This window comes from Rhineura floridana, chromosome 13 (assembly GCF_030035675.1).
Source record: "Rhineura floridana isolate rRhiFlo1 chromosome 13, rRhiFlo1.hap2, whole genome shotgun sequence".
NCBI lineage: Eukaryota > Metazoa > Chordata > Lepidosauria > Squamata > Rhineuridae > Rhineura > Rhineura floridana.
Window position 1 is genome coordinate 8686008 of NC_084492.1, and position 26606 is coordinate 8712613.

At 45.2% G+C, this 26606-nt stretch overlaps 1 protein-coding gene across 2 annotated transcripts in view; it reads right to left on the reverse strand.

The window, feature by feature from the left end:
• The window catches only part of GNAO1 (G protein subunit alpha o1), a 302091-nt gene that overhangs the window by 173145 nt on the left and 102340 nt on the right, over positions 1-26606 (reverse strand). For both annotated transcript variants that reach the window (XM_061594079.1, XM_061594078.1), the window contains exon 3: positions 13673-13814. In XM_061594079.1, the coding sequence (XP_061450063.1) occupies positions 13673-13814 (142 nt within the window). The remainder of the gene's footprint in view (positions 1-13672; positions 13815-26606) is intronic.

Here is a 26606-nt window from a genome sequence, read left to right on the forward strand (position 1 = left end):
GGGGGTTTAGGAACTTAGCACGTGGGGTGGAGTAGAAGGGGCAGGTAAAAAGCATGTGTGAAAGGGATTCAATTTCGTTGAGATGACATGAACACAGACGATGGGCAAACGGGATGCCCCGATAGCGGCCTTCGAGAAGGGCTGAAGTTAAACAGTTAAGCCTAGCCCTGGTGAAAATTAGTCTGTAGCGCGGGAGATCAAGAAATTCAAGATACGGGGCAGGAAAAGGGGAAAAAAACCTCAGACCAAAGTAAGTGGGGGAACAGGTTGTGGCGGCGTTAGCTGTGTCCCGCTGAAGGTCAATGTCCTTTAAACGCCTATTAATGGCTGCTTTAGTTGAGCTTGGATCGAGGGAAGTTGAAGACTCCAGTGAGAAGCCATGGGAGGAAAATTTGTACTGCACCGCTTTGGCCCAAGAGGAATTAAAGGAGTCACACTGCATAGCCGAGAGGTATCCCAGCGCTGGGTTGGGAGAGGCCAGCTTGACCCAGAAACACAATGTTTGGGACGAAGCCAGGGATTCTAGGGAGGACAACCCAGCCTCGAGTCTTAGAACAGCATTGGGAACGCAGCGGGGGACACCTAGGATGGAGCGAAGGAAGTTGGATTGAATAGCCTCAATTTTGGGACAGAGATTCAGAACCCATATTGGGCTTCCATACAGGAGTTGGGGAATGATCTTGGCGGCAAAAACTCTGGTGGCTGCGGGAACAAATTGACCGCCTTTGGAAAAAAAATAGCGGAGTAGCACTATGGCCGTGATCCTGGCTGAGGCAATGGAGGAACGAATATGAGGGGTCCAAGATAGTGAGGAGTGGAATGTGATCCCCAAGTATTTAAATTCCCGGACCTGGGAAATCCTCTGGCCGTTGATTCTCCAGACTGGTGTAGCTAGGCGCGGGGAGAAGATCAAGATCTTAGTATTGGAGAAGTTGATGGTCAGAAGGTTTGTATCGCAATAGGCCATATAGGTACGGAGGAGCCTTCTGAGGCCTATTCTAGATAAGGACAGTAGTGCCGTATCGTCGGCATAGAGTAGTAGAGGGCAAGACTGGTTTGCAATTTTAGGAGGGTGAAAATTAGCGGATTGGCAATATGAACTAAGATCATTTAAATACAGATTGAAAAGTGTGGGGGCCAGTATACATCCCTGCCTTACCCCCCTGGTGACTGGAATAGGGTTAGTCATGGAACCATCAATTCTACACCTAACCCGAAAAGTAGAGGGCTGGTGGAGTTGGAAAATGAGATATAAGAGTCTTTTATCAATGGATGTATGCATAAGTTTTGCCCATAGCCTATCTCTGGGGATTGAGTCAAAGGCCGCTTGAAGGTCAATGAAGGCCATGTGTAGACCGTTACCAAGGGAACTGGTGTATTTTTCGGCAAGGTGGCTTATAAGGATACAATGGTCTAGGGTGGATCTAGATTTTCTAAAACCTGCCTGTTCGGGGCCTAGAATGGATTCCTTCTCAATCCATGAGGTCAGTCTACCATTAAGGTAACTGGCATATAGTTTCCCAACAATGGAGAGTAAGCTGATAGGTCTGTAATTCTTGGGGTTATCCTTGGGTCCCTTTTTATAGATGGGGATTACAATGGCGTCAAGCCATGAAAGGGATGTGGCCAGAAGTATTTATCCAAGTGAAGAGATTGGAAAGAAGGGGGGCCCACCATGAAGATTGTGTCTTCAGGAGATTGGAGGGGATAGCATCGGGTCCAGGGGCTTTACCGGCCTTCAATCCATTGATGAGTGAAATAATCTCTTCCTGTGTAACGGGGGTCCAAGGGGGAAGGTCTAAGAGATCAAAGCCGTTTGGCTTGGTGGAAAATAGTGCTGTGGGTTCCTTGAACAGGACTGAAAAATGTTTTCCCCAAACATGTGGGGGAATATGACAGGCAACTGGGTTTGAGGAGGAAAGAGAGTCCATAACCAGGGCCCAAAACATCCTAGAATCATTAAGTTTGGAGGCGTTGATAAGAGTCTTCCACCCAGCGAGTATGGCTTGCCTCTTTTTGGAGCGCAGGAGGGATTTATATTTTCGCTTGGTGGCATAATATTCCGGCAGGAGATGGTTTAAATTGCTATTCCTATATGTAACATAAATCCTCAGATTTTTCTTGGCTTCAACACATTCAGTGTCAAACAAGCAGCTAGGGTGGGTGGAGCCGTGTGGCTTATGGTGGGGGGAGTTACGTTTTAGAAAGGGTTCCAGAGCAAGGGCCAGGTCAGAATATGCAGCTAGTTTAAGTTGCGGGTCAGTAATCTTCATTACATGTTCTTTAAGGTCTTGGGCCAGAGGGGATTCCAGGAAAGCGGCTAGCCTGGCGGAAATGTCCTGAGACCATTTAACCCTTCTTTGACTAGGCTGGATAGAATTATGATGGTATGTGGAAATGGGTTTTAGATGGACAGGCTCCCGGGTTAAGAATGACAGCATTAGCGGGAGATGGTCGCTGTCCAATCTGGTGCCCACTGTAAAGTGGGCAATGTCGTTGGTCAAAGAAAAAGAAACCAGAGCGTAATCAACCAAGCTGCTGCCCCGGCCCGAAATAAAAGTAAATTCAGCACAGCCATCGAGCTGGCGATGGCCATTCAAAATTGACAGGTTAAAGCAGTCCGCCATGAGCAGTAGGCGGGTACCTCCGTAGTTCGCCTTTTGATCTTTAGAGAGCCATTCATAGGAAGGCCATAGATCAGTGGCTTCCCAGAGATTGGAGGAAAAGAGGGTGGAGTTGTTTGGGCCTATTCTGGCATTAAAATCCCCCATTATGATGAGGGGTGTGTGGGGATAACGCGCTTCGGTGTCCAGAATATAGGACTCCAAGGTCTCCCATGCCTCAGAGACGTCTCTCTTTAACGAAAAAGGTGGAATGTAAACGTTAATTAGTAGAAATGATAGGTTGTTAAGTTCTAATAAAGCGGCCATGGCCATCGAGCCACAGGAGGGGACTTTAGAGATTGTGGCATCCAAAGAGGTTGCGTATAGGATGGCCAGCCCTGCCTTGGGTCTGCCTTTGCCCTTAGGAAAGGCTGCTGGAAGGTCAATGGAAGAGAAGTCTTCTAGAGTGATTGTGTCGACTGCCCAGGTTTCTTGTAAAAAAATCAAGTCAAAATTATATAGGAAAGTTATCAGGTCTGGAGATTTATGTTTGGATGCCCAACCGGCTATGTTCCATGAAAGGAGATTAAGTAAGGCATTTGGTTTGTCGGATTTGGAGGGGGAAGGCTGGGGTAAGGGGCAGTAAGGAGGGGAGTTAGAAGAGCGTGCTTTAGGTTGTCAGTGGTGCAGCTCAGAATTGGGGACGGTAAGAATTGGATCGGGAGAATCTGAAAAGCCGTGTTGGGGAGGGTATTTCGGGTTATCCAGATCATCCAGATTATGGGAAACAAGTGGGGGTAGAGGAGCCCCTGATGGCCGTTTAGTGTGATAGAGAGTAGGTAAGAAATAGGAGAGGGGCTGGTAATTCGGGGATTGGACTGCCTCTCCAGACAGTGAAGAATGGATGGGGGTAGGGTCAGTCTCGATTGTTCGTCGGGCTTCCGTTAGTTTCCCTTCTCTGAAGATGTTCAGCAGATGATCCTTAAAGCGTTCAAGTCTTAGCAGGACGTCGAGTTGGACCTGAGGGGGCAACGTAGCAAAAGAACGAGACGCCATGACCTCTTCACCGTTAGGGAAACCCTCAGAGGTATTTATGGAGGATTGGGAGTCTGAGGATCCATCCTTGTGGTACTGCTGCCATTGGGGTGAGAGAGAAAGACCGAGTATGGACTGGGAACCAGGTGGTACCTTGACACAAGAGGATGGCTGATTGCTAACTTTTCCATCTTGCCCCTGATCATAAGTAAAGTGATCTTGAGGGGGGGGGATTGATTTGAAGCTGGAAGGTGAGTTTCTAGGTGATCCTAGGTTAATGGAATGAGTAAGTATTAATGGCCTGGGGGGGGAAATATTTAAAAAATAACGATGGAGCAGGATACCTTGCTTTTGAAGTTTCTCTCTTACATCATATATCCTATTTGTCAAATACTCTGAATGGAAGGTGACAATAAGTCTCCAAGATCGTGAGTGAGTGGAAAGGTTAGTCATATGGTTGATATAACTCGTCCGATGGATGGCCCAAAGGGCATGACTAAAGCAGGAGTCTAAGAAAGGAATGCTTGGAAAGGAAGGACGAGTGTCGGGATCCTTTTGATGGCAAATGACAACAAGTTTTCGTGTTTGCAGCACTAAGTTCCAGGGGGAAGGACCAGATGATATATCGAATGGTATGGTAGAGATGAGTTTTGACTTAGTCCTGGGAATAGAGGGAGTTTCCTCCTGCCTGTTATAGGCATAATGGGAGAGCAGATGATTCTTAGTGGAATGGAGGGGACTCATTCTGGGCAGTTCAGGCTTGTAGAGTTGTCTTGCAGAGGTAGACGTCAGGGGTAGGTCATTCCCTGCAGGTGTGATCCTGGGACTTTTGGATTGATGATCAAAGGAACTGTTAGCCCTAGGAGGGGCCTTCTGTGAAGTAGTTTTCTTGTTGTCAATGTCATGATGACGTAGAGTTGTCGCAGAAGGATTTGAAGGAGGATCTAAGAGTTTGAAAAGAGGCTTAAAGTTCATTTTCTTGCCTGTGTTGAATTTGGTGTTCTTGATGTTCTTGGGGTTTTTTTTTGATCTTATTGAAGCCAACTTGGAGGAGCTATATGCCTTTGAGGCCTTTCTAGAGGCTGGTTTGGTTGAACATAAGGAGGTAGATGAGCTGGCATGTTGGCCAGAGTCACTAGATTTGTTGCTTAATAATAAGCCCGTAGCCTGGACCAGTGTTGTCAGTAGGCTGTTAGTCTCAGTAATGTAGGCTTTAATCGATGCCAATTCCTTCATCATTGTGTCATCTCTGGCCAGCAGGGGGGGACGTGAGTCTGCAATGTCTTGCAAGGAAGGCGTCCCACATAGGGATTGTGTAATTAAAGATGGAGACGAGAGTTCTTGCGATTCATGCAGAGAATCGAGAGTTAACAGCTCAATAGGGACATCACCCCCAGGCGAACAATTAAAGCCAGCATCTAAAAGCTCCTCAGCCAAATTTTTAGAGTGAGAGAGATCGCTCATCAGTTGTTTAGGGAGCTGACGATCTAAAGTCCACTCGAGCGACTCTCTCCCCAGGGAGTTTGACTTTGGCTTGGGGGGGAAAGAAATGTGTAATCGAGAGTTGCTGGGGGTTTGCCTCCCCCTCGAGCAAGCCCAGTTCTCTGCATTTCTGCCTTGTATAAACCATTTTAAATCCCTGAAGTGCCTTTGTCGAGTGGCTGGAAAGAAGCAGGAGACTTAACCAGACATGAAAAAAAACTCTGATAGCGAAGTTATTCAGAGGGATAGAGAGAGCTGGAGAAGATCCACAATGTAATTCGAGCGTAGACAGTTGAGAGTAAGCAAAAAGAAGTTGGCAGAGACTCAAACGTCTTATCTGAGCTTGAAGATTAAAAATTGGACCTTCAACGGAAGTAGGAGTTTGTTAAAAGCTCTGGCCAAGCTTCGGTGAGTCCTGCTCTATAACGAGAGCTCAAGGAGTGAAATTAGTTAGAAGAAAAACCGGCAGAGGGGAAGCAGGATCAGAGGAAAGTAAGAACATGTCTTACCCTGGCTGCTGCTCAACCGGAAGGGGAGAACAAGGGGACAAAGGTCTTGCAGCAACTGAGAGACAAAGACTGATATTATGGGCATGCTGCAGTCAAGGGGGAATCACAATGCGCATGAAGGCAATCCAGAAGCATTACCCAGGATTTTTTATTCCCATATGGACATAGCTTGAAAATCAATTTCCTGTTTGTACAAGTCGTCAGACCTAAAGTGCTGTTCATTCTCTCTCTCTCTTATTTAGGTGGCTAGCCTTAGAATGCAGGTTTTGCAAAAGAATGACAACAATCCATTTGATTACGACGCGGAATGCTGAAGGAATTTCCCCTTGACCCATTCACATTTTATAAGAAGGCACGAACGTCTCCTTTTATGTGACTAATGTGCATTGACTATTCATGACTGATAACCCTCTCTGAATAGCAAAGAGAATACAGAAAAAGTACCCTTCCTGCTTGATGGTGCTTTTCTCCACTGATCACCTCTATGTGGACTAGCTTTCAGCAAGAGCGCGAGTGGGAGCTGAATCAATCGAAGCCTCTAAGAACCTAAGAAGAGCCTGGCTGCAGGATCAGACCAAAGGCCAAACTAGCCTACCATCCAAACATTGGCCAACCAGATGCCTAAAGAAATCCTGCAAGTAGGACCTGAGCGCAAAGAGCACTCTCCCCTCCTGCCATTCCCAGCAACTGATATTCAGAAGCATACTACCTCTGACTATGGAGGCAGAGCATAGCCATCATGAATAGAATCATAGAATAGTAGAGTTGGAAGGGGCCTATAAGGCCATCATGTCCAACTCCCTGCGCAATGCAGGAATCCGAATCAAAGCATTCCCGACAGATAGTAGCCACTGACAGCCTTATCCTCCGTGAATTTGTCTGATCCTTTTTTACAGCCATGCAAGTTGATGGCCGTCACCATCTCTTGTGGGAGCGAGTGTAGAAGTACTTTCTTTTGTCTGTCCTGAATCTTCCAGCGTTCTGCTTCATTGGATGTGGCCAAGTTCTAGTATTATGAGAGAGGGAGAAAACCTTTTCTCCATCCACTTTCTCCATGCCATGTATAATTTCATGCATCTCTATCATGTCTCCTCTTTCTCATCTTTTCTCTACACTAAAAATTCCAAATGTAATAAACTTTCCTCATAGGGGAGTCGCTCTATTCCCTGATCACTGAGAGCAGAAGGACGACGTTAGGTGGCATATTGCGATGATGATGGCAGGGCAGGTTACAACATACAAAATCCACAATTAAGATCCGTTAAAATGACGTGCAATTAAATAATAAGGTGGGCCTCCAAAATATAAAGCTCAGTTTTCAAAGGCCAGGTGGTGTGTCTTTAGCATACAATGACAGCTATGCAGTGAACGTGCCAGACACCCCTGTGTGGAAAGGGAATTCCACAGCTTAGGGACTGCCACAAAGGACGCCCTCTCCTGGGCCACCACACTTCAAACATCAGAGGGTGGTGGAACTGCCAAGAGGGCCCCCTTTGCCTATCTTAACACCCAAGAGGTAGGGAAGGAGGTGATCTTTTGAATGTTTGGGACTAGAATTATTGGGCTTTAAATGCCAATTTGAGGACCTTTCGCTGGAAATGAAGTGGCAAGTACCAGCTGTTTGATAAGGAAGAGGACAGGATGTAAGGGCAATAAGCAGCATCAGCCTAACCATTACTCCTTACTCCTCTCCTGGTGCATTATGTGCCCCTCACCCTTCAGCCTTTCCATCATCCACTGATGAAGATCCCACATCCACCACATGCAAATTCCACGACACCAAAGGAAGAAACTGGGAGCAGGGGTACTTGAGGTCCCAGAAGGTCTTGGCAGCTTCTTCACAGCTCTCTTCACCACTAGCAAATGCTTGAAATAACCCTCATTCCAAACTCCCCTTTTCACCTCCAAGTACAGAATTTCCAGTGCCATAACCATTTGGGGGCTGGTTCACGTGCCTGCATGTTCAGCACTTAATGGCGGTCACATCAAGTGAGGCCATGCATATGCCAATGAGCAGAGGCACATCAAACACCACAGATCATAATAACTTTCATGTCCTGTCCAACCTGCAAGGCTTCGGTGTCAGTTCACACATTTAGCTGTGAGTCATCCCCACTGAGCCATTCGTTCTGTGAGGAATAAAGTGATTTATGTGCATGTGTGAACCAACCCTTAGTCATGTTTGGCTGCCACAACAGACTGCAGGGAATTGCTGCTGGTTTTGCAACACTACTCTGGATGGTGTACCACTGTAGAACAATAGAAAAACTGTTGGCCAGGATATGGATAACTGGAGGTGTTTCCAGGAATGCACTCTCAGCTAAACAACCTCCAATAATTAAGAGACACAGCTGAGCCATCAGAAGGGGGAAATTGTCATACAGCTCAGCCAGAAAATCAGGAAGGAAGTCTACAACTGCAAGAACAAGACAGAAGAGTCTTTTGATACCACTGACCATGGTATCCTTCTGGGCCAACTTGGTGAGATGGTATTGGAGGCACTGTTTTACAGTGGTTCTGATCCTATCTCCAGGGTTATTTTCAGAGCATAGCATTGGGTGGTTGTCTTTAAGCCTCCTGACAGTTGTACTGTGGGGTGCCTCAGGGTACCATCTTGTCCCCCATGCGGTTTAACATCTATATGAAGCCCTTGGGAGCAGGCATCAGGATATCTGGGGCGAGGCATCAGCAGTACGCTGATGATACCCAGCTCTATTTCTTTGGAACATCTGAATCAGGAGAGGCTGTGCAAGCCCTGGACTGCTGCCTGGACTGAGTGGTGGGCTGGATGAGGGCCAATAAATTGAGTCTGAATCCTAGCAAGATGGAGGCACTGTGGGTTGGTGGTTCCTGAGTTCAGATAATTGGTCAGTTGCCTGTTTTGGATGGGGTCGTACTCCCTCTGAAAGAACAGGTCTGTAGTCTGGGGGTGCTCCTGGATCCATCTTTGTTGCTAGAGGCTCAGGTGACCTCAGTTGCTAGGAGTGCATTTTACCAGCTTCGGTTGGTAAGACAGCTGTGGCCGTTTCTGGACCGGGATAGCCTGACCACTGTTGTCCATGCACTGGTAACCTCCAGGCTGGATTACTGTAATGTGCTCTAAGTGGGGCTGCCCTTGAGGTTAGTGCGGAAGTTGCGGCTGGTGCAAATGTGGCCGCACAACTTCTCACTAGGGCAGGATATCGCCAACATGTCACCTCGTTGCTGAAAGAATTGCACTGGCTGCCCATTAGGTACCAGGCTAAGTTCAAGGTGCTGGTTTTGAGATGCAAAAAATGGGTATGTTAGGGAATAGTGTGCATAATAGTTCAAGGTTCTGGTTTTGGTGTACAAAGCCCTACACAGCTTGGGACTAGGATACCTGAAAGATCATCTTACCCTTTATATACCCAGTTGATCACTGCACTCTGCAGGTGAGGGCCTCCTGCAGATACCCTCTTATCAGGAGGTCTGTTCTGCATGACATAGGAAACGGACTTTTAGTGTAGTGGCACCTTTGGAATTCCCTCTTAAATATTGGATCAGCATTATCTCTGCTATCTTTTTGGCACCTACTGAAGACCTTCCTCTTTCAAGAAGCCTTTTAAGCAGAGACCTTATCTCAGTCTGCCTTTGTGCTGGAATTGCTTTTTAAGATGTTTTTAACACTTTTTTTAAAAAAAGATGTTTTTAAAGATGTTTTGTTTTAACATGTTTTCAAAGATGTTTTGTTTTAATATCTTTTAAAGTCTGTTTTTATGATGTTTTAGAGTGTTTTTAGTGTGTTTTGTTCCCACCCTGGGCTTCTACTGGGAGGAAGGCTGGGATATAAATGAAACAAACAAATAAATAGGAGTCATGGGGAATCTTCATGATCAGCTAGGTTTCCTGTATCGGCACCACTGTGCTATGGTTCATAAGCAGTTCTTACGCTTCAGCTGCTCATTGTTCTGTACGGAGTGGAGGCTGGTGGCTCCAATATCAGTGGGGCAGCGAATCTGCTTCGGGTTTTAGTCCAAACTTTCAAGCAGCTGACCAAGGTACAGCACCTTGGACAGCTCCTTGAAAGTTTGGATTAAAACCTGGATGCTTCAGCTGATCATCAGTCAAGGAGCTGTTGGACAGCTCCTTGCAAGTTCGGACTAAAGCCAGGAGCAGATTCACTGCCTTGTTAATATTGGAAGCACCAGTCTCCACTGTCTGTATGGCAGGCATGTGGGATCTACTTTAGTTTTTAATAAGATCCTGAAGTCCAACAACTGGAATCAGGTATAAAATGGTGACTCAGGCATGGGGGCAAAGCAGCAGCTCAGCAATAGAGCATCTGCCTTGTTTGCAGCAGGTCCCAGGTCCAATCCCTGGCATCTCCAGGTAGAGTTGGGAGAAACTTCCTGTCTGAAACCTTGAAGCACCACTGCAAGCCAGCGTAGACAATACAGAGCTAGATGGAGCAATGACCTGACTCAGTAGAAGACAGTTTCCTGTGTCCCAGTTACATAACCTTACCCCATAAACCCTACACTGGGATGAATTGTTTGCGGCAACTTCAGGTCTACATTTCAGTTACTGCAGATCAGGGGAGTCTAATTTAGGGGTAGGATACATAATTAAAATTGAGTTTTTTTAAAGGGTTCATTGTTAGGAGGCTGTCTTTTTGTGTGTCTGTTTTATTTATTTTGGGAGAGTGTGTAAGTCTTTTGCCTTGTTTGGGAGCAGTTCTGAGCCTCTCTCTGTGTTTTTTCTGTGAAATTGGTATTTTGTGGTGCCCATAACAGTTTTTTAGATTACCAAATGTGTCCCTGCACCCAGATCAGGCTGGGAGCCCCTGATATAAAGGAAATGATGTACATAAAGTAAGCAGCAGCTGTTCTGCTTTCTCTGGGAAAGAGGGTGACTCCATACGAAGACCAAGCCCATTTTCCCCCCTGATGGCAAAACAAGGAATTTCAGTCTCACTGGATCATGAAGGTAGTTCCCTGGTCAGCAGCTAGACTTACCAGAAAGCGACTCTGGCAAAAGGAGCAAAGGGACAGAGTGCCAACAGATGCCATGTCCCACCCCAAATTGGCATGGACACAGATGTTGCTCCTCCCTGCCCTTCTTTTGCCTTTGAGGTTGGTCACTGGAGATTGGAGATGGCCTGGGAATGGCTAGTTGTTGACAGCTACTGCAATGGCACCCAAAGAGCCTAAACGGCATAAAGGGTGCGGAGTCTGTTGCTCATCCAGATGTTGGACTAAAACTCCCAACACCCTGGTCCATTGGCCAAACTGGCTGGTGCTAACAGGAGTCGTAGTCCAACAACATCTGGGGACCCAAGGTTGAAGAGCAATGAATGGTCTACCACAGAGATGGGGAACCTGTGGCCCTCCAGATGTTGGCCTACAGCTCCCATCATCCCTGATCATTAGCCATGCTGGTTGGGGCTGATGGGATTTGGAGTCCAACAACATCTGGAGGGCCACAGGGTTGCCATCATCCTTGCTTAAATTACACATTTTCTGCAGACGCATCGGAAATCAACCTAAACCCAAAAGGTACCTCATGAGTAGAAAATGTAACACTGAACTAGTACCTCCTGCCTCCCAGGACTTCAGAGACACATTTGGTAGCCAAAGGAGATTCCTGTGCATGTAAGTGGGGGCAGTTCAAGCCACATTCAGGGATGGTGACCAAATTTTCTGCAGGTAGGTCTCTTAGAATCCAACACCTGTGTGTGCTTCTGAGACACGCAATCAGGAGAACCACTTGATGCAGACCTTGCTAGACTATACCATTTCAGACTGTAGGCGGGGGGCTGCACATGTTAATGATCCTCATATATATATAAACACCCCCTCCCCAAAAAACTTGTCAGAGCATGGAACACTTCTAGCATGTCAGGAAGGGGAGGTCTGAGCTAGGGATGTTTGAGGAATTTGATCTTTGTGAATTCTAATATGAACTGACATGATCCCCTCCTCCCAGATGAATGGATGGATTGGAATTCAGGACCAAAGTACATGTTACATTAGTGACGCATAGGCACAGCACTTAAAAACACACACATGTAAAGAGATAAGGTGGGAGGCCATCAGGATGCTACCATGGGGGTGGGTGGGTAGGGAGGCTTTAACCCTTTATCCCCACTGTATTCCCAGTCTGGATAAGGCCCCCTGCACCTGCAGTTTTGCTGTGATAGGATTCCTCCCCCTGCAAATTGCAGGCATGGGCCTCCACATCTGGAATGGGGCCATAGCAGGGGTTAGTCAGTTAGCAGGGTTCTCAGACTATGCCTGGAAAAGGTTGGCTTCAGTGGGAAGGAGTTTGGGGTGCACTCCTTTAGAATTGGGGCTGCCATCTCTGTAGCGGAGTAGGGTTTAACGCCCTCTACCGCCATGTTAGGGTCTTGATCTGTATTGCAACTCTCATTCCGCCCCTCATCTTGGCTACTTGTTTTTTTTTTTTAAACTACACTTAAAGGAACAGAAATGTAGCAAATGGAAGATGTGGATTGGTCCTTAATTATCTACCTACCAAATTTGCATGTCCTCAATACGCCCATGGAGTTTTTGCCTCAAAACTCAGATCAAAACACATTAAAATGAATCTTTTGAGATAAATTTAGAAATGCATATGTTAAGAGAAAAAATACATTTAAAAATACTATTTAAATACATACTTAAATAAAATGTTTCATGCCATTTGAAGAGAATAAATGCAGAAACAGGACAGATTGACTTATGAGTCACACTTTGAAAAAATGACAGTGGCCAGAAATGAATCATAGAATGTTACAACTGGAAGGCTCCTTGCAAGTTATCCAGTTCAACCCCCCTGCCCAGTGCAGGAATAGATGAATTCATCCATCCCAATCTAGTCTAACCTTCTCTCTGATAGGCATTTGCATGCATCATGCGAGAAGAGATGTTGTGTACGCTGGCTATATCCCACTGACATGGAGCCACTAGCCACTCCTGCCTCTGCTAATGTATTCCCTGCAAGACACTTGCTCCTCCCCACCATGAGTTGTGTGCGGGTGGGTGGGAGGATTGAAGCACAGAGTCTGTTCTCTAGATACAGCCTGCTCTGTGTATACAGGCTCCTCTGTACATGCCGAGTAGGGCTAGCCAAAATGGCGTCCTCCAGGCATTGCATGCAGTCCGATGGGGTGGCCCTCCAGATGCTGTTGGAGACCAACTCACGTCATCTTCAGCCAGCTTGGCCAATGGTCAGGGATTATGGAAGTCCAACAACATTTGATCCCCTGATGAAGAGCTCCCCACATGGCTCAGAGGCCTGCTCACTCAGGGTTCTCAATCGTGGGGGGAACCTACTGTGCAGAGCAGGAGCCCCACTTCAGACCTTCCCACTCCAACATGTGGAAGACAGTGGGGCTGGGTGATGGGGATGTAAGAGAGGGGCGTGGCCAGCAAGCGCAGCCGAGCAACTGTAAGTGCGTGGGGGTGGATGCCTGAAGAGGACGTGTGTAGGGTGCTGTTGTCAAAAGGAGAACTATTTGACCATGCAGCGGTAGATCCTGCTCTATATCATTCTCCTCTTTGTATGTTTTCTAACTGCCACTCATTTGCTCACCCCATTTCTATTCAGTCCTATAAACCAGCCAACCTGCTGCCCTCTAGCTGTTTTGGTCCAAAACAGTTGGAGGGCAACGGTTGAAGGCTTCTATGAAGGAAGTGCTTTTTTCCTCCAAAATCACTTACCTGGTACATTTTATCCAGGCAGCAAGATCTTTTATAATGCAGTAAGACTCGAATCATAGGTTCCAGTTCATTAGGCATATGCATACTCGTGGGGAGACAATGATCGTGCCTGCACGGCGCATGTAAATTAGCATAACAATTTGCTTGCACATGTAACCTGAACATCTCAGTTTACATCCAAGTGTGAAAATAGTCTCTCCCACGCACACACTTTTGATGTATGTGTACAAGTTGGTGGTTTTTGTTGTTGCCAGTTTTGTTTGCTGCTGCTGCTGCTGATCTTTTAATATTTTTCTTGCCATGTATAAATTAGCTGTTGGGAAAGTGCTTGTTCATTTGAGCCTACTGGGTCCTGGCTTACCTTTCTCTCCTTGTCACCATATTCAATGCCCAAAGTGTCCATGGCACGGACAATTGCCGCCAGTGATTGAATAGTGTTGCTATAGACCACGGGCTTATACTGCTTCACATCTTCACCGGAGAAGCCATCTTCATGGATAATCCTTGAAAGAGAGAGAGGGAGAGAGAAAGGAAATAAAATTATTTTATTATTATTTATGAAATTTATTAGTCGCCCATCTGGCTGGCTGTCCAGCCACTCTGGGCAACGTACAAAATAAAAACATACAAATACATTAAAACATTAAAAATCTCAACAATGATAATAAAACCTAACCCACCCCAAAAGCCTGCCTGAAGAGCCAGGTCTTCAAGGCCAGGCGGAAGCTCATCCTAGAGGGGGCATGGCGGAGATCATTTGGGAGGGAATTCCACAGAGTGGGGGCCACAATTGAAAAAGCCCTCTCCCTAGTTCTCACCAGTCTAGCTGTTTTAACTGGTGGGATAGAGAGAAGGCCTTTTGAGGCTGATCTTGTTGAGCGGCATCCCTGATGATGTTGGAGGCGCTCCTTCAGATAGACTGGGCTGAAACCGTATAGGGTTTTAAAGGTCAGAACCAACACCTTGAATTGGGCCCGGAAAACAACTGGTAACCAGTGCAACTCCTTCAGCACTGGAGTGATGCGATCTCGCCGGCAGCTGCCTTTAATCAGGCGAGCCACCGCATTCTGTACCAGTTGCAGCTTCCGGACCGTTTTCAAGGGTAACCCCACGTAGTGCGCATTACAGTAGTCTAGGCGAGAGGAGACCAGGGCATGTACCACAGATGGGAGCAGATGGTTGGGAAAGTAGGGGTGCAGCCTCCGTATCAGATGGAGTTGATACAGCGCCGCCCGGCTCACAGCTGAGACCTGAGCCTCCATGGACAGCTGGGAGTCAAGAATGACCCCCAGGCTGCGGACCTGGTCTTTCAGGGGCAATTGTACCCCATTGAACACCAGGTCAACATCCCCTAAGAGCTTGTAAAGTCTGAAAAGGATTTGTTGTTGTTGCTATATGCCTTCACGTCGATTATGACTTATGGTGACCCTATGAATCAGTGACCTCCAATAGCATCCGTTATAAACCACCCTGTTCAGATCTTGTCAGTTCAGGTCTGTGGAAGGAAGCTGTTCTTAAATCTTTCTTCCAGATTTGGCTTATTGTAAGGGCCTGCCTTCAGATATTACACGCTTCATGCAATTTGATTCAGTTTGCATTTAAAGCAGAATCACACTTTCCAAAACAATATGAGAATCAAAAGACAGCCATCCTTCAAAATTTCCACTTATCCGAATTTTGCAATGCAGTTCTTCAATCAAACAATTTTTACAAAAATGCAAGCATTCGGGAGAAATGTGCATAAAAATGAATTCATGAAAATAACATATAAAAATACGTTTGTATTGCAAATGGTGTATATCATTTAAAAAAATATTTTGATTAGAAGAAATGCGCATATAAATGTTAAAGAATTTTCATAAGGTTTTTTTTTTAATTGCAAATTGCTGCAGAAATGTGGAGAACTGAATTTAAGACAGGAACAATGAGCGACTGAGAGAACTGAAATGGACAGATCCTTCTGTCCTTAGCATCACGTGAAAAGAAGTCCCCTATATGCCTGGCTCTGACCGTTGAACATTCTGAAGGATCCCCTGGAGATGGTCACAGAAAGCTGGTGGGAATTGCAGAGCTGCTGGTCTCCTTTGTCCCTTGGTTGTTTATCTACGCTCCTCTGATCTCTCCTTAGCTGCTAATTGTCCCTGCTCCTCCTGGTCCCAACCCTTAGGGGAAATTAGCAACTAAAGGAGAGATAATGAGCACAGATAAACAATCAGTGTCTCCATGATCCCCTCCAACCTTCTCTGCTTGATTCCGGGGGGGGGGATCCTTCAGAATTCACAACAGTCTAAGCTTGGCTTGTACATAACTTTTTTTTCATGTGATGAGAGTGAAGAAGGAGTGAAGAATCTGTGGTCCTCCAGATGTTGCTGGACCATGTCTTGATCATTGGCCATGCTGGCTGAGGATGATGGGAGTTGGAGTCTAACAACATCTGGAGGAGGGGCACAGGACCTTCACTTCCTGGCATAAAGTGTAGCCAGACTCTAAGGATATGAACTGTGAGCCAGGAGGTCCTTGATCCAAATCTCACTTCTGCCATGAAGTCACTAGGTGAACATAAGAACATAAGAAAAAACCCTGCTGGATCAGGCCATCTAGTCCTGCAACCCATTCTCACTCTGGCCGGCAGCTTCCCCAATGGGAAGTCAAAAGCGGACCTGAGCACAACAGCACTCTCCGCATTTGTGATTCCCAGTGACTGATATTCAGAGGCATACTTCAGCATTATGGTCATAGCCACAGATTGCCCCATGCTCTATATAAAAGCGGGATAAAACCTGTTTCAGTGGGGAATAAAACTGTTTACAGGACTGCAAAAATCAAAAGGGGTTTTCTTGGAGCTGGAAAGGCATCGGGAGAACTTCAACCAGGCAGAACATTCCATAACAGGGGAGCCACCACTGAGAAGGCCCTCTGGAACATAAGAACACTCAGGGGTTGCATAACAACATAGCCTTCGGGTAAGCACTTTCTTTAAGATTCTCAGTATGGAGTTAATAATATAGGCCTACTTTAAGGGTTAGGCTACAGGGCTGTTGTAAGCATTGCTGAGAAAATATATATCAATTACAATTATTCTGTAATATTTCTAGAGCAGAATCAGAGTGCGTAGCACTTTGCAGAGTGCATGGGGACAGGTCTCTGCCTGAAAGTGCCTACAGTCTAAGACTCGCCACAGGGAAACACCAGGGGAAGAGGAAGGAAGCAGAGGCCAGGGTAAACGGAGATGCACAATTATTATTATTATTATTATTATTATTATTATTATTATTATTATTATTATTATTATTATTATTATTATCTTTATTTATACCCCACCCTTTTTCCAAACTAGAACTCAAGGCAGCTTCCAGATAAAAATAAGTACATATCATTAAGAACCTATAAAAATATAAAACATATAAACATATAAAATCAACATTAAAACAGGATTGAACTATTAAGATGTTAAAACCAATTAGATATACACTTAAAATACTGGAGCCCAGTTTAGGAGCATACAAGTAAAACAATAACATACAGCATCCTCTTCAGTCACTACCCTTAAAACCTTCCGTTCCAAAGGCCCGCCAGAAAAAAAAAGAAGAAGAAAAAAGTCTTTAGCTGTCGGCGGAAGGACTGCACAGAGGAGGCAATGCAGTTGTTTCAGTTGCATCTGGGATGCAGGCCCAGGGGCCAAATGAAGCCCCTCCATGCCTCTCTCTCTAACCTTTGAGTCTCTCCCCGGGCAACGCCCCTTCAGGGCACACACCTCCCCAGCCCTGCTTTGCACCCTCCTTGGCTGGAATGCATCCTTGAACTCTGAGAACAACTCTTGTTTGCCTGGATGGAGGATAGAGGGGAATGTGCGAGTGTGTGCAGAAACCAGCCCGCTGCACAAAGGTGAACATGATTGCTCCACCCAGTTTTGCCTCTGGCCCCGCCCACCATGGGAAAGTTGCCAAGAAGGGCACCTGGTCCTCAGGCTGAAAACAGTTCCCCACCCCTGAGTTGCATGTACGGGAAAGGCTTAGTTGGGCCTGGGAACCAGGGGGTTGAGCGAACAGCGCCATGGAGAAAAGGTGTTTTGAAGAGGGGCTGGTGCTCTGGGAGGCAGTTCCAAGGAAAAGGGGCACCAAAGGAGAACAGGCAGAGTCTTTTAAGGAAGCAGGAGACCTTCATGTGGCAGAGAGTGACAGAGCTGGAGGAGGGAAGTAAGTATCGGGGTAAAGGAATGGGGGAGGAATTTGATTCAGTTTGCATTTCTAGCTGAATCTATCAAATCTGCACTTTCCAAAACAAAGGAGAGCTGAGACACAGTTCAGAAACTGCACTCGTCCGAAGTTTGCGATGCAGTTCTCCAACCAGCCAATGTTTATAAAAATAAAAATATTAGGGGAAAGTGCATAAAAACAAAAATCTTGGAGAAAACAACACGCAGTAATGCAATCTAATTGGGAGAAACTGCTTGCAAAAACATGCACATTTGTTAAAACAGCACACAAAATCATGTGTGTGTTAGGATAAATTCACACTAAAATGCTGGAAAAAATTAAAGAGGATTTTTTTAAAAAAATTGCAAATTGCTGTAAAAATGCAGAGAACCGAATTCAAGATTAGAAAAATGAGAAACCGAATCAAAGCTGACATACCCTTCCATCTCTAATCGGTACATAGGAGTGGAGAATTATTGGAGGCAGGGGGGAAGAAGGAGGGCTTTGAAGGGAAGGACAAGGAGCTTGTGCTGGATCCAGGAGCAATGGAGGAATTTAAGGAGAGTTGCCAACAAACAATGTGAATTACTTTGGCAGCACAGGGCTGCAAGAGGGGAGAGAATGGAAGACCAGAGAGGAGAAGATTACAGTCATAATCCAGGGGATGGACCAGAGGTTTTCTGAAGGGCAGAGAGGAAGAACCTCTTTTTGCAGTGTCATAGAGGGAGTAGGGATGGAGGAAAAATTAAGTTCAGTTCACACGTTAATGTGAATCTACCAAATTTACACATCCCTAAACAACGTGCAAACCAAAACACAGCCATCATTCAAAATGCAGTTTTAGATGCAAAAAATGTGTATGTTAGGGGATAGTGTGCCTAACAGTTCAAGGTTTCAGTGTACAAAGCCCTACACAGCTGTGGACCAGGATACCTGAAAGATTGGCTTACCCCTTATATACCCAGCTGATCACTGCGCTCTGCAGGTGAGGGCCTCCTGCAGATACCATCTTATCAGCAGGCCCGTTCTGCACAACATAAGAAATGGACCTTTAGTGTTGTGGCACCTTTGGAATTCCCTCCCCTTAAATGTTAGACAGGCGCCATCTCTGTTATCTTTTCAGCGCCTGCTGAAGACCTTCCTGTTTCAACAAGCCTTTTAAGTAGCGACCTTATCCCAGTCTGTGTCTGTTCTTGAATGGCTTTTTAAGAGGTTTTTAAAGTTGTTTCTGAAGGCTGCTTTGAAATATGTTTTGTTTTAATATATTTTAAAGTCTTTTGCTTGTAAGATGTTTAAAAGTGCTTTTGGTGTTTTTGTTTGCCACCTTGGGCTCCTTCTGGGAGGAAGGGTAGAATATTATAATGATGATGATTTCATGAAAATACCAAAAATGCATTATAATAACGCAAATTTCTTGCAAACAGGTGTATGTGAAACCCATGTACAAAATCCATCATGAGTGAAGAACTTTTCTTCAGCCTAAGGACCATATTCCCTCATGGGCAATCTTCTACTGCTGAGCACCATTGTTAATCCCCCCCACAACACCAAAGCAAGGTTAGGTAACATCATCCTCACTTTTGATTTGATTTCAGTTGTCATAATCATTAAGCCAAATCTCATTGGCTATGTTGTATTGTAATGATGCTAAATCAGAGGGAGGGCAATGTTGTCTGCCCTTGCTCTCATGTTGGGAACGGGGGAGAAAAGGTGGTAGTGAGCAGGAGGGAAGTATGGGATTGCCACTAGTGGTAAATGGGCAAACAATTTGCCCTTTTGCAGCTTGTGACCAGGGCAGGAACACGAGGGGGCATTTTGATTCAGTCCTCTAGGCAGAATGCTATGACAATAGGAGCATGCCTACCAGCTCCTCTGTCCTTTCATAATTAATCAGTCAAGCCTTGCTCAGGTGAAACTCAGCTCAGGCTATTGGGAATACGCAAGCCACCAAGTAACAGAGGACAAGAACTGTGCCACGACAGCTCATCAGCAATTTTCATTTATGGGAATAAGCAAACATACTGCAGATGGCAATCACATGTTGGCACAAACAGCAGGTGGTGCCTGGACCTGCAGAAACTCTGGAGGGAATTAAGGAAAACAAATAAATCTGTGTACTGGATTTTTTTTTGAGAGGTGAGGGGAGGGCATGCACACTGCAATTGGTCAAGCATGTAGCAGTAAGGATGTCAGTGGGTACGGGACCACGGGTTGTGTCGCATCTATTGCACAACGCCTGTGCTGCAAACCGATTTGCACATTTCCAAATATTGGTGATTACCATGAAAGTCCTAAATTAGTGATGGGAAACCACAGGCTCGGGGGCCAAATGCAGCCCTCCTGGCCTCTCTGTCTGGCCACTGGAACTCACTCCAGGCCACCCACCCCTCACTGCCCTCCTGAGCATCCTTCTTGAGTGGTTTTGCCCGGCTGAAGTGGGCCTTTGAGCTCTGAGAATGCTCCTGGATGGAGGCTAGAGTGGGGTGGGTGTGAAAGGGTGTAGAAACCAGCCTTCTGTACACAGATGAAATTGACATGTATTGCTCCACCTACTTTTGCCTCTGGCGCTGTCCACTACTGGCTTTGGGCTTAACGATGTGGCCCTACAGGGCTTGTGTCAAGGATGCCGGAGGGATTGCCTCCTCCCTTGCCATCCTGCCAGCTCTCTAAGTGCAGGAGACGCATGACTCTGTGTCTCATCTAGGATGGAGTAACAGGGCCTTATTAGTGGCTCCTCCAGTCATGTGCAATATCTTGCCCCGTGAAGCCCGCTCTCTGGCTGGCTTTGCCATTTGGCAAAGACGTTTTTATCCTAGCAAGGTTTCCCCAGCTCTGCCAGTTTATTTAAAGGTGTTTTATTTGTGCTCTCTGCCTTAGTTGCATTTTAAATGTATTTTAATGTTGCAATTTTAATGTATCTTATTGCTTTATATGACAATGTGGTTTTTAAACTGTTTTTGTCAGCCACCCTCAGTACTCCAGAAGCTGGGCGAGGGGCACCTTCTTCAGTCCGATGGCTGCCGTCCCTCACTGGTAACCTTCCGGGAGCCACATGCCAGTGGGGGCGTGGATGGGACCAGGAGCAAAAACAGGCAGTGCAGTCGACACGAGTCTTTCCTTTCTAGGGCAGGCTGCATTCCCGCCATGGGGATGTCAGAGGTTTGTGTACCTGCACACTTCTCGATCCTCCACCCACGTAAAAAACAGACATGATCACAGTTCAGTTCTCCCAGTTTCTAATTTTTCCAATCTTAAATTCACTTCTCCACATTTGTGCAGCAATTTGTGATTTTTTTTAAAAAAAAAATCCTCTTGAAAATTCTCCAGCATTTTAGTGCAAAATTATCCTAACAAACTGTGTTTATGTATATGGATATCATTTATGTATTTTGCTTTGTAAATTAATTTGATATATTTTTATTGTACCTTGTGTATTCTATTGTAAACTGCTTTGAGATCTTCTAGATAGTAAGCGGTCTATAAATGGAAATAACAACAACAAACACATTTTTATAGGCAGTTTTGAGTAAGGTACACATTTTTGCAAGAGATTTCTTGATATTTTGTATGTTATTTTTACTCATATATTCATTTTTATGCACACTTTCCCCTAATATATACATTTTTATAAACAATGGTTGGTTGGTGAGCTTTGCATTGCAAAATTCAGACAAGTGCAAATTTTGAAGGACAGCTTTGGTCTCACATTGTTCTGATATTGGTTCTCATATTGTTTTAGCAAGTGAAGATTTGATAGATTCAGCTTCAGATGCAAACTGAATTGAATTTCTTACCCATCCGTACTCTTGGTACAGAGAAACTCTTGGTGTATTAGAACACAGAGTTCTGAGGAGTGGTTCAAAACATCAGCAGCTGTCTGAATAATAAATACCAGGATCCATTTATTACTTAAACAGCCTCAAAGTTCTGCACTCACAATCAATTCTGAGTATAATTTTGTGGACACAGTGAACGGCAGCTGAACATTGAGCTATGTAATTGCATCCACAAATCAACTAGAGGAACTATGTCGGACTGCCAATCTCTCTCTCTCTCTCTCTCTCTCTCTCTCTCTCTCTCTCACACACACACACACACACACACACACACACAAAACACACACGGTTTTCTGTGCTGGTTGTTAAGGATGGATGCAGACAAACTGGAACAGGTTCAGAGGAGGGCAGCAAGAATGATTAGGGGACTAGAAACAAAGCCCTATGAGGAGAGACTGAAAGAACTGGGCATGTTTCGTCTGGAGAAGAGAAGACTGAGGGGAGATATGATAGCACTCTTCAAGTACTTGAAAGGTTGCCACACAGAGGAGGGCCAGGACGTCTTCTTGATCGTCCCAGAGTGCAGGACACGGAATAATGGGTTCAAGTTACAGGAAGCCAGATTTTGGCTGAACTTCAGGAAATCTTGCTAACCATTAGAGTGGAACAACAGTGGAACCAATGACCTAAGGAGATGGTGGACTCTCCAACACTAGAGACATTCAAGATATCGGGTATGCTTTAAGTTGAATTCCTGCATTGAGCAGGTGTTGGACTTGATGGCCTTAAAGGTCTTTTCCAACTACCATTCTATAATTCTATGAGGCATTTAATCCAGTTGACATTTTAATGCACACCTCAATACATATTTCCCAAAACAATAATGAAACACAGACAAAATGTGCACTTCTACAAATTCTATGGTGCAGTTATCTATAAAAAAAAAGTGTACAAAAATGCATATATTAGGGAAAGATATGCATATAATTGCACGTATTCATGAAAATAATAAACAAAAATGCATTATAATAAGCAAAATTGCTTGCAATTTAGAAGACGTGTGTGCTAAAATGCTGACAGGTTTTCACGAGGCCTCTTTTAAAATAAGAAAAAATCACAAACTGATGCAGAACTGGATTGGAAAAACTGAGAAAGTGAGAGAAACAAAAACGGATAGACCCGTCCATCTCTATTTGCAGCTGGTTCGAGAAAAAGATGGTTGTGATACCAAGATCTTTTTGAAGCATCAGGATGAATGAATGATTCCCTTTATTAGCCCACTAACCAATCAAGAATGATAACATTTGCTTGGAAAGCAAGCCTGCAAACTGTGCAGAGAAGATGTGGCCTACATTATCAGCAGCCTTCAAGGGTTAGAGTTTCCTGGTTCAAATTTTGCTTCTGCAGTAAGCAAGTCACTAATCTCTCAGCCTCTGGTCCAGAGCTTGGAAAAGTTACTTTTTTTGAACTACAACTCCCATCAGCCCCAGCCAGCATGGCCACTGGATTGGGCTGATGGAAGTTGTAGTTCAAAAAAAGTAACTTTTCCAAGCTCTGCTCTGGTCCAGTCTACAATATGAGGGAAATACTACTGACTAACCTTACAGGGTTGTTGTAAAGATGCTGTGAAGGAATGTACATGGCATGCTTTGAACACTCCACAGCACTATACACATTTTTTTTTATTGTGGCTAGTATTGTTTAGTTATTTATTAATTAAATAAATATCCCACCTTTCCTCCAAGGAGCTCAAGGTGGTGTACATGGTTCTCCTCCCTCTCCGCATTTTATCCTCACAACAACCCTGTGAGGTAGGTTAGGCTGAGAGGCTGTGACTGGCTCCAGATTACTCAGCAAGCTTCATGGATGAGTGGGGATTTGAACCCTTGTCTCCCCAGGCCCTAGTCCAGCATTCTAACCACTGCCCCATAGTAGCTCTCATTGTTGCCACACATGTAGTGAGTCTGCTGTTCCCTCCAATCACAGCTTTCCATATAAAACTAATCAGATGAGGGAGAAATGTGACTAAGGTCACAGTGAAAGGCAAACCTATCAAATTTGCACTTTCTGAAACAGTATGCAGAGCGAAACACGGCCATCCATCAAAATGCACATTTCTCCAAATTTTGCAATGTAGTTCTCCATCCAAGTAATATATGCCAGGGTAAAACGTGTACTTAAACGCATATATTAGTGAAGACAATATCCAAAAAAATTATATGAGGGGAAGTTGCTTTGCAAAATTGTGTATATTAGACACTGTGTGCAGAAATATCTTTATCAGGAGAAATTTGCACTAAAATGCTGATGGCTTTTGATGAGGATTTTTTTTCTCCAAAAAAAATCTCAAATTGGGGTAGAAATGTGGAGACTTGGATTAAAGATTGGAAAAATGAGAAACTGAGAGAAACAATATTCATCCCAAATGACCATTTTGATTAAAGAGAAGATTTTTTTTAAAAAAAGCTGTATTTTGAACAAAAGATGTAGATTAACATAACAACGTAAGAACAGCCCTGCTGGCCCTGGCCAAGGGCCCATCCAGTCCAGGATCCTGTTCTCACAGTGGTAATTCGGTATTCCGAGGGGGTTGACCATTGCCTCCCTCTGAGGCTAGTCCTTCCCAGCCGGCTAGGGCCTGCTCAGCTTGCCACAGCTGCACAAGCCAGCCCCTTCCTTGTCTGCAACTGCCAGCTGGGGGGGGCACTGGGCTCCTTGGGACTATGCAGCTTGCCCCCGGCTGCCCAGGTGGCAGGGCACGTAACCTCTGAGCCACTCACTGTGGGGTGATCTTTAGCTGGCCCTTGACCGCCAGGAGACACGAGCAGGGATTTGAACTCACAGACTCTGGACTCCCAGCCAGGCTGTCCTCCCCACTGGGCTATACTAGCTGTGCTGTTGATTGCCTTATCCTCCATGAATTTGAACTGCTTGCCTTTTCTCTAAACGAAAAAGCCTCAAATGCTTGTTCTCATAGGGGAATCGCTCCTTGATCAGTTGCCCTTTCCCTGAGCCTTTTCCAACTCTACAATATCCTTACTGAGGGGAGGCAACAGGTTTCAAATAATGCAAATACTAAAATTTCTCCAGCTGTCAAACACACGCTTAGCATGCATAGCAATACTGCCTGCAGCCTCATCTGCATTCATTCAGTGTGCACCCCAGACTACTTCAAGTGCTACCAGCAGTATTGTACCAATGCCTGCTTATTATTATATTGGCTCATGGTGCAGAATACTTGTAGCTGAGGCTGGGGTGGGGGGTGGGATGCCTCAGCTGTATCCCATTGTCACTCCATGTGCATTATTTTAAAAAGCACACAATCAGCTCTGTTCTGATCACAGAGTCTTTGTTAATGTCCGTGATATAAACGGCGAAAGGGCCCAGCTGTCTTTTTCAGAGCCCAGAGGGTCGACCCTTAGAAAAATGATCTCTGGATTTTGGAAAGGTTTCAAATCTCAAGCTGATTAACAAAATCCAGAAAGCAGAATTTTTAACATGTTGCTGTGAAAGAGTCAGAAATCTGCTCAGCAGTGGACTCCAACACCCAGCAGTCTACCTAGCCATGGACTGATGGATCTGGAAGTCAGCATGAGATGGTTGTTTCCTGCACTTGACACGGGTGTGAGAGAGGACCTGAATCAGCCTTTAACCAAGGCCTGATCTGGCATTAAAGAAAGGGTGTCCACTGTCACCTCTGTTTTACCTGTTTGAGGCTAAACTGAGTTTGCCATCAAGTGTACCTTCAACTGGGAGGTTCAGTCAATCATGGTGTCCTATAATTGGGATCCTGGGTGATAGACACGGGTGCTAACAAGGTGACCTGCATGATGGACATGTTTGCTGCATCACCTTAACGTATTTAGATGAACATGTAAAATGTCATAGGTGTACATATATAAACATGCAATGTGAGCAGAGATCCTAAGGGTCCGTAAGTCTCCATTTGATGCGCATTCTTCATAGCTGTCTGTGTGCACGGCAATTTAAGAACATAAGAAGAGTCCTGCTGGATCAGACCAAAGGCTCATCTACTCCAGCATCCTAATCTCACAGCGGTCAACCAGTTGCCTCAATGGGAAGCCTGCAAGCAGGACCTGAGTGCAAGAGCAACTCTTCCCAGTTGTGATTCCCAGCGACTGGTATTCAGGGCCATAGTGCCTCTGACAGTGGAGGTAGAACATAGCCATTGTGGCTAGTAGCCATTGATAAGCCTTATCCTCCATGAATTTGCCTAAGCCTCTTTTGCACCTGTCCAAGTTGGTGGTCTTCATTACCTCTTGCGATAGCAAAATCTATAGTTCAACTATGCCAGCCTTTCCGAACCAGTGTGCCTCCAGATGTTGTTGGACCACAACTCCCATCAGCCTCAGCCAGCATTGCCAATGGTCAGGAAAGATGGGAATTGTGGTCCAACAACATCTGGAGGCACACTGGTTGGAAAAGGCTGAACTATGCACTCTGTGAAGAAGCACTTTCCTTTGTGTGTCTTGAATCTTCCAGCCTTCAATTTCATTGGATGGCCCCATCCGGTTCTAATATTATGAGGGGAGAAAAAAAATGCCACCCTACGCACCGTCCCCACACCATGCATAATTTTATACACATCTTTCATGTCCCCTCATACTCACCTTTTCTCTAAACTAAAACACCCCCATTTCTAGGCCTTATTTATTTATGGAAGTATTTCTATACCGCCAAATCATAAAATATCAAGAGTGTTACAATGTGAAAACATAAAACACAATTAAAAAAAATACTAAATGGGAAGAGCTAAATGAGAAGAGTTGCTTGGTTGAGGGTTGAGTGCTCTTTGATGGCCTTGCGATCTTGCTGCCACACTTTGAAGCTGGCCAGGAAGCAGATGCATTGTGGGATAATGCCTCAATTAAGTATAAGGAAAAAGGAGGTTGCCTTATACAGAGTGAGAGCATTGGTCAGCATAGCTCAGTATTATCTCAGTATTGTCTATATCAGGGTTAGGGAAACTTTTTGGCTTGATGGGCCAGATCTTTATCAGGATCGGCCTTGTGGATCAAATTTGACAGGCAGCCCACTGGACAATTGCCTGATGTCACAATAACCTCAGGTGCAGGTGCTTTGAAGTCCCAAAGTTGGGACTTCAAAGAACCTTGCAAGGCACTAAAACAATTCCCCCCCCCTCCATTTTAGCTGGGCTTTTGATGCAAACCCTCTTCTGAATCAGGAAGGAGTTTGCATAGAAAACTGCCAAACTGAGCAGGATTTAACCCCTACTCATCAGTTAGGAATCAGTGCACAATCAATGCAGGATTTAACCCCTACTCATCAGCTAGGAATTAGT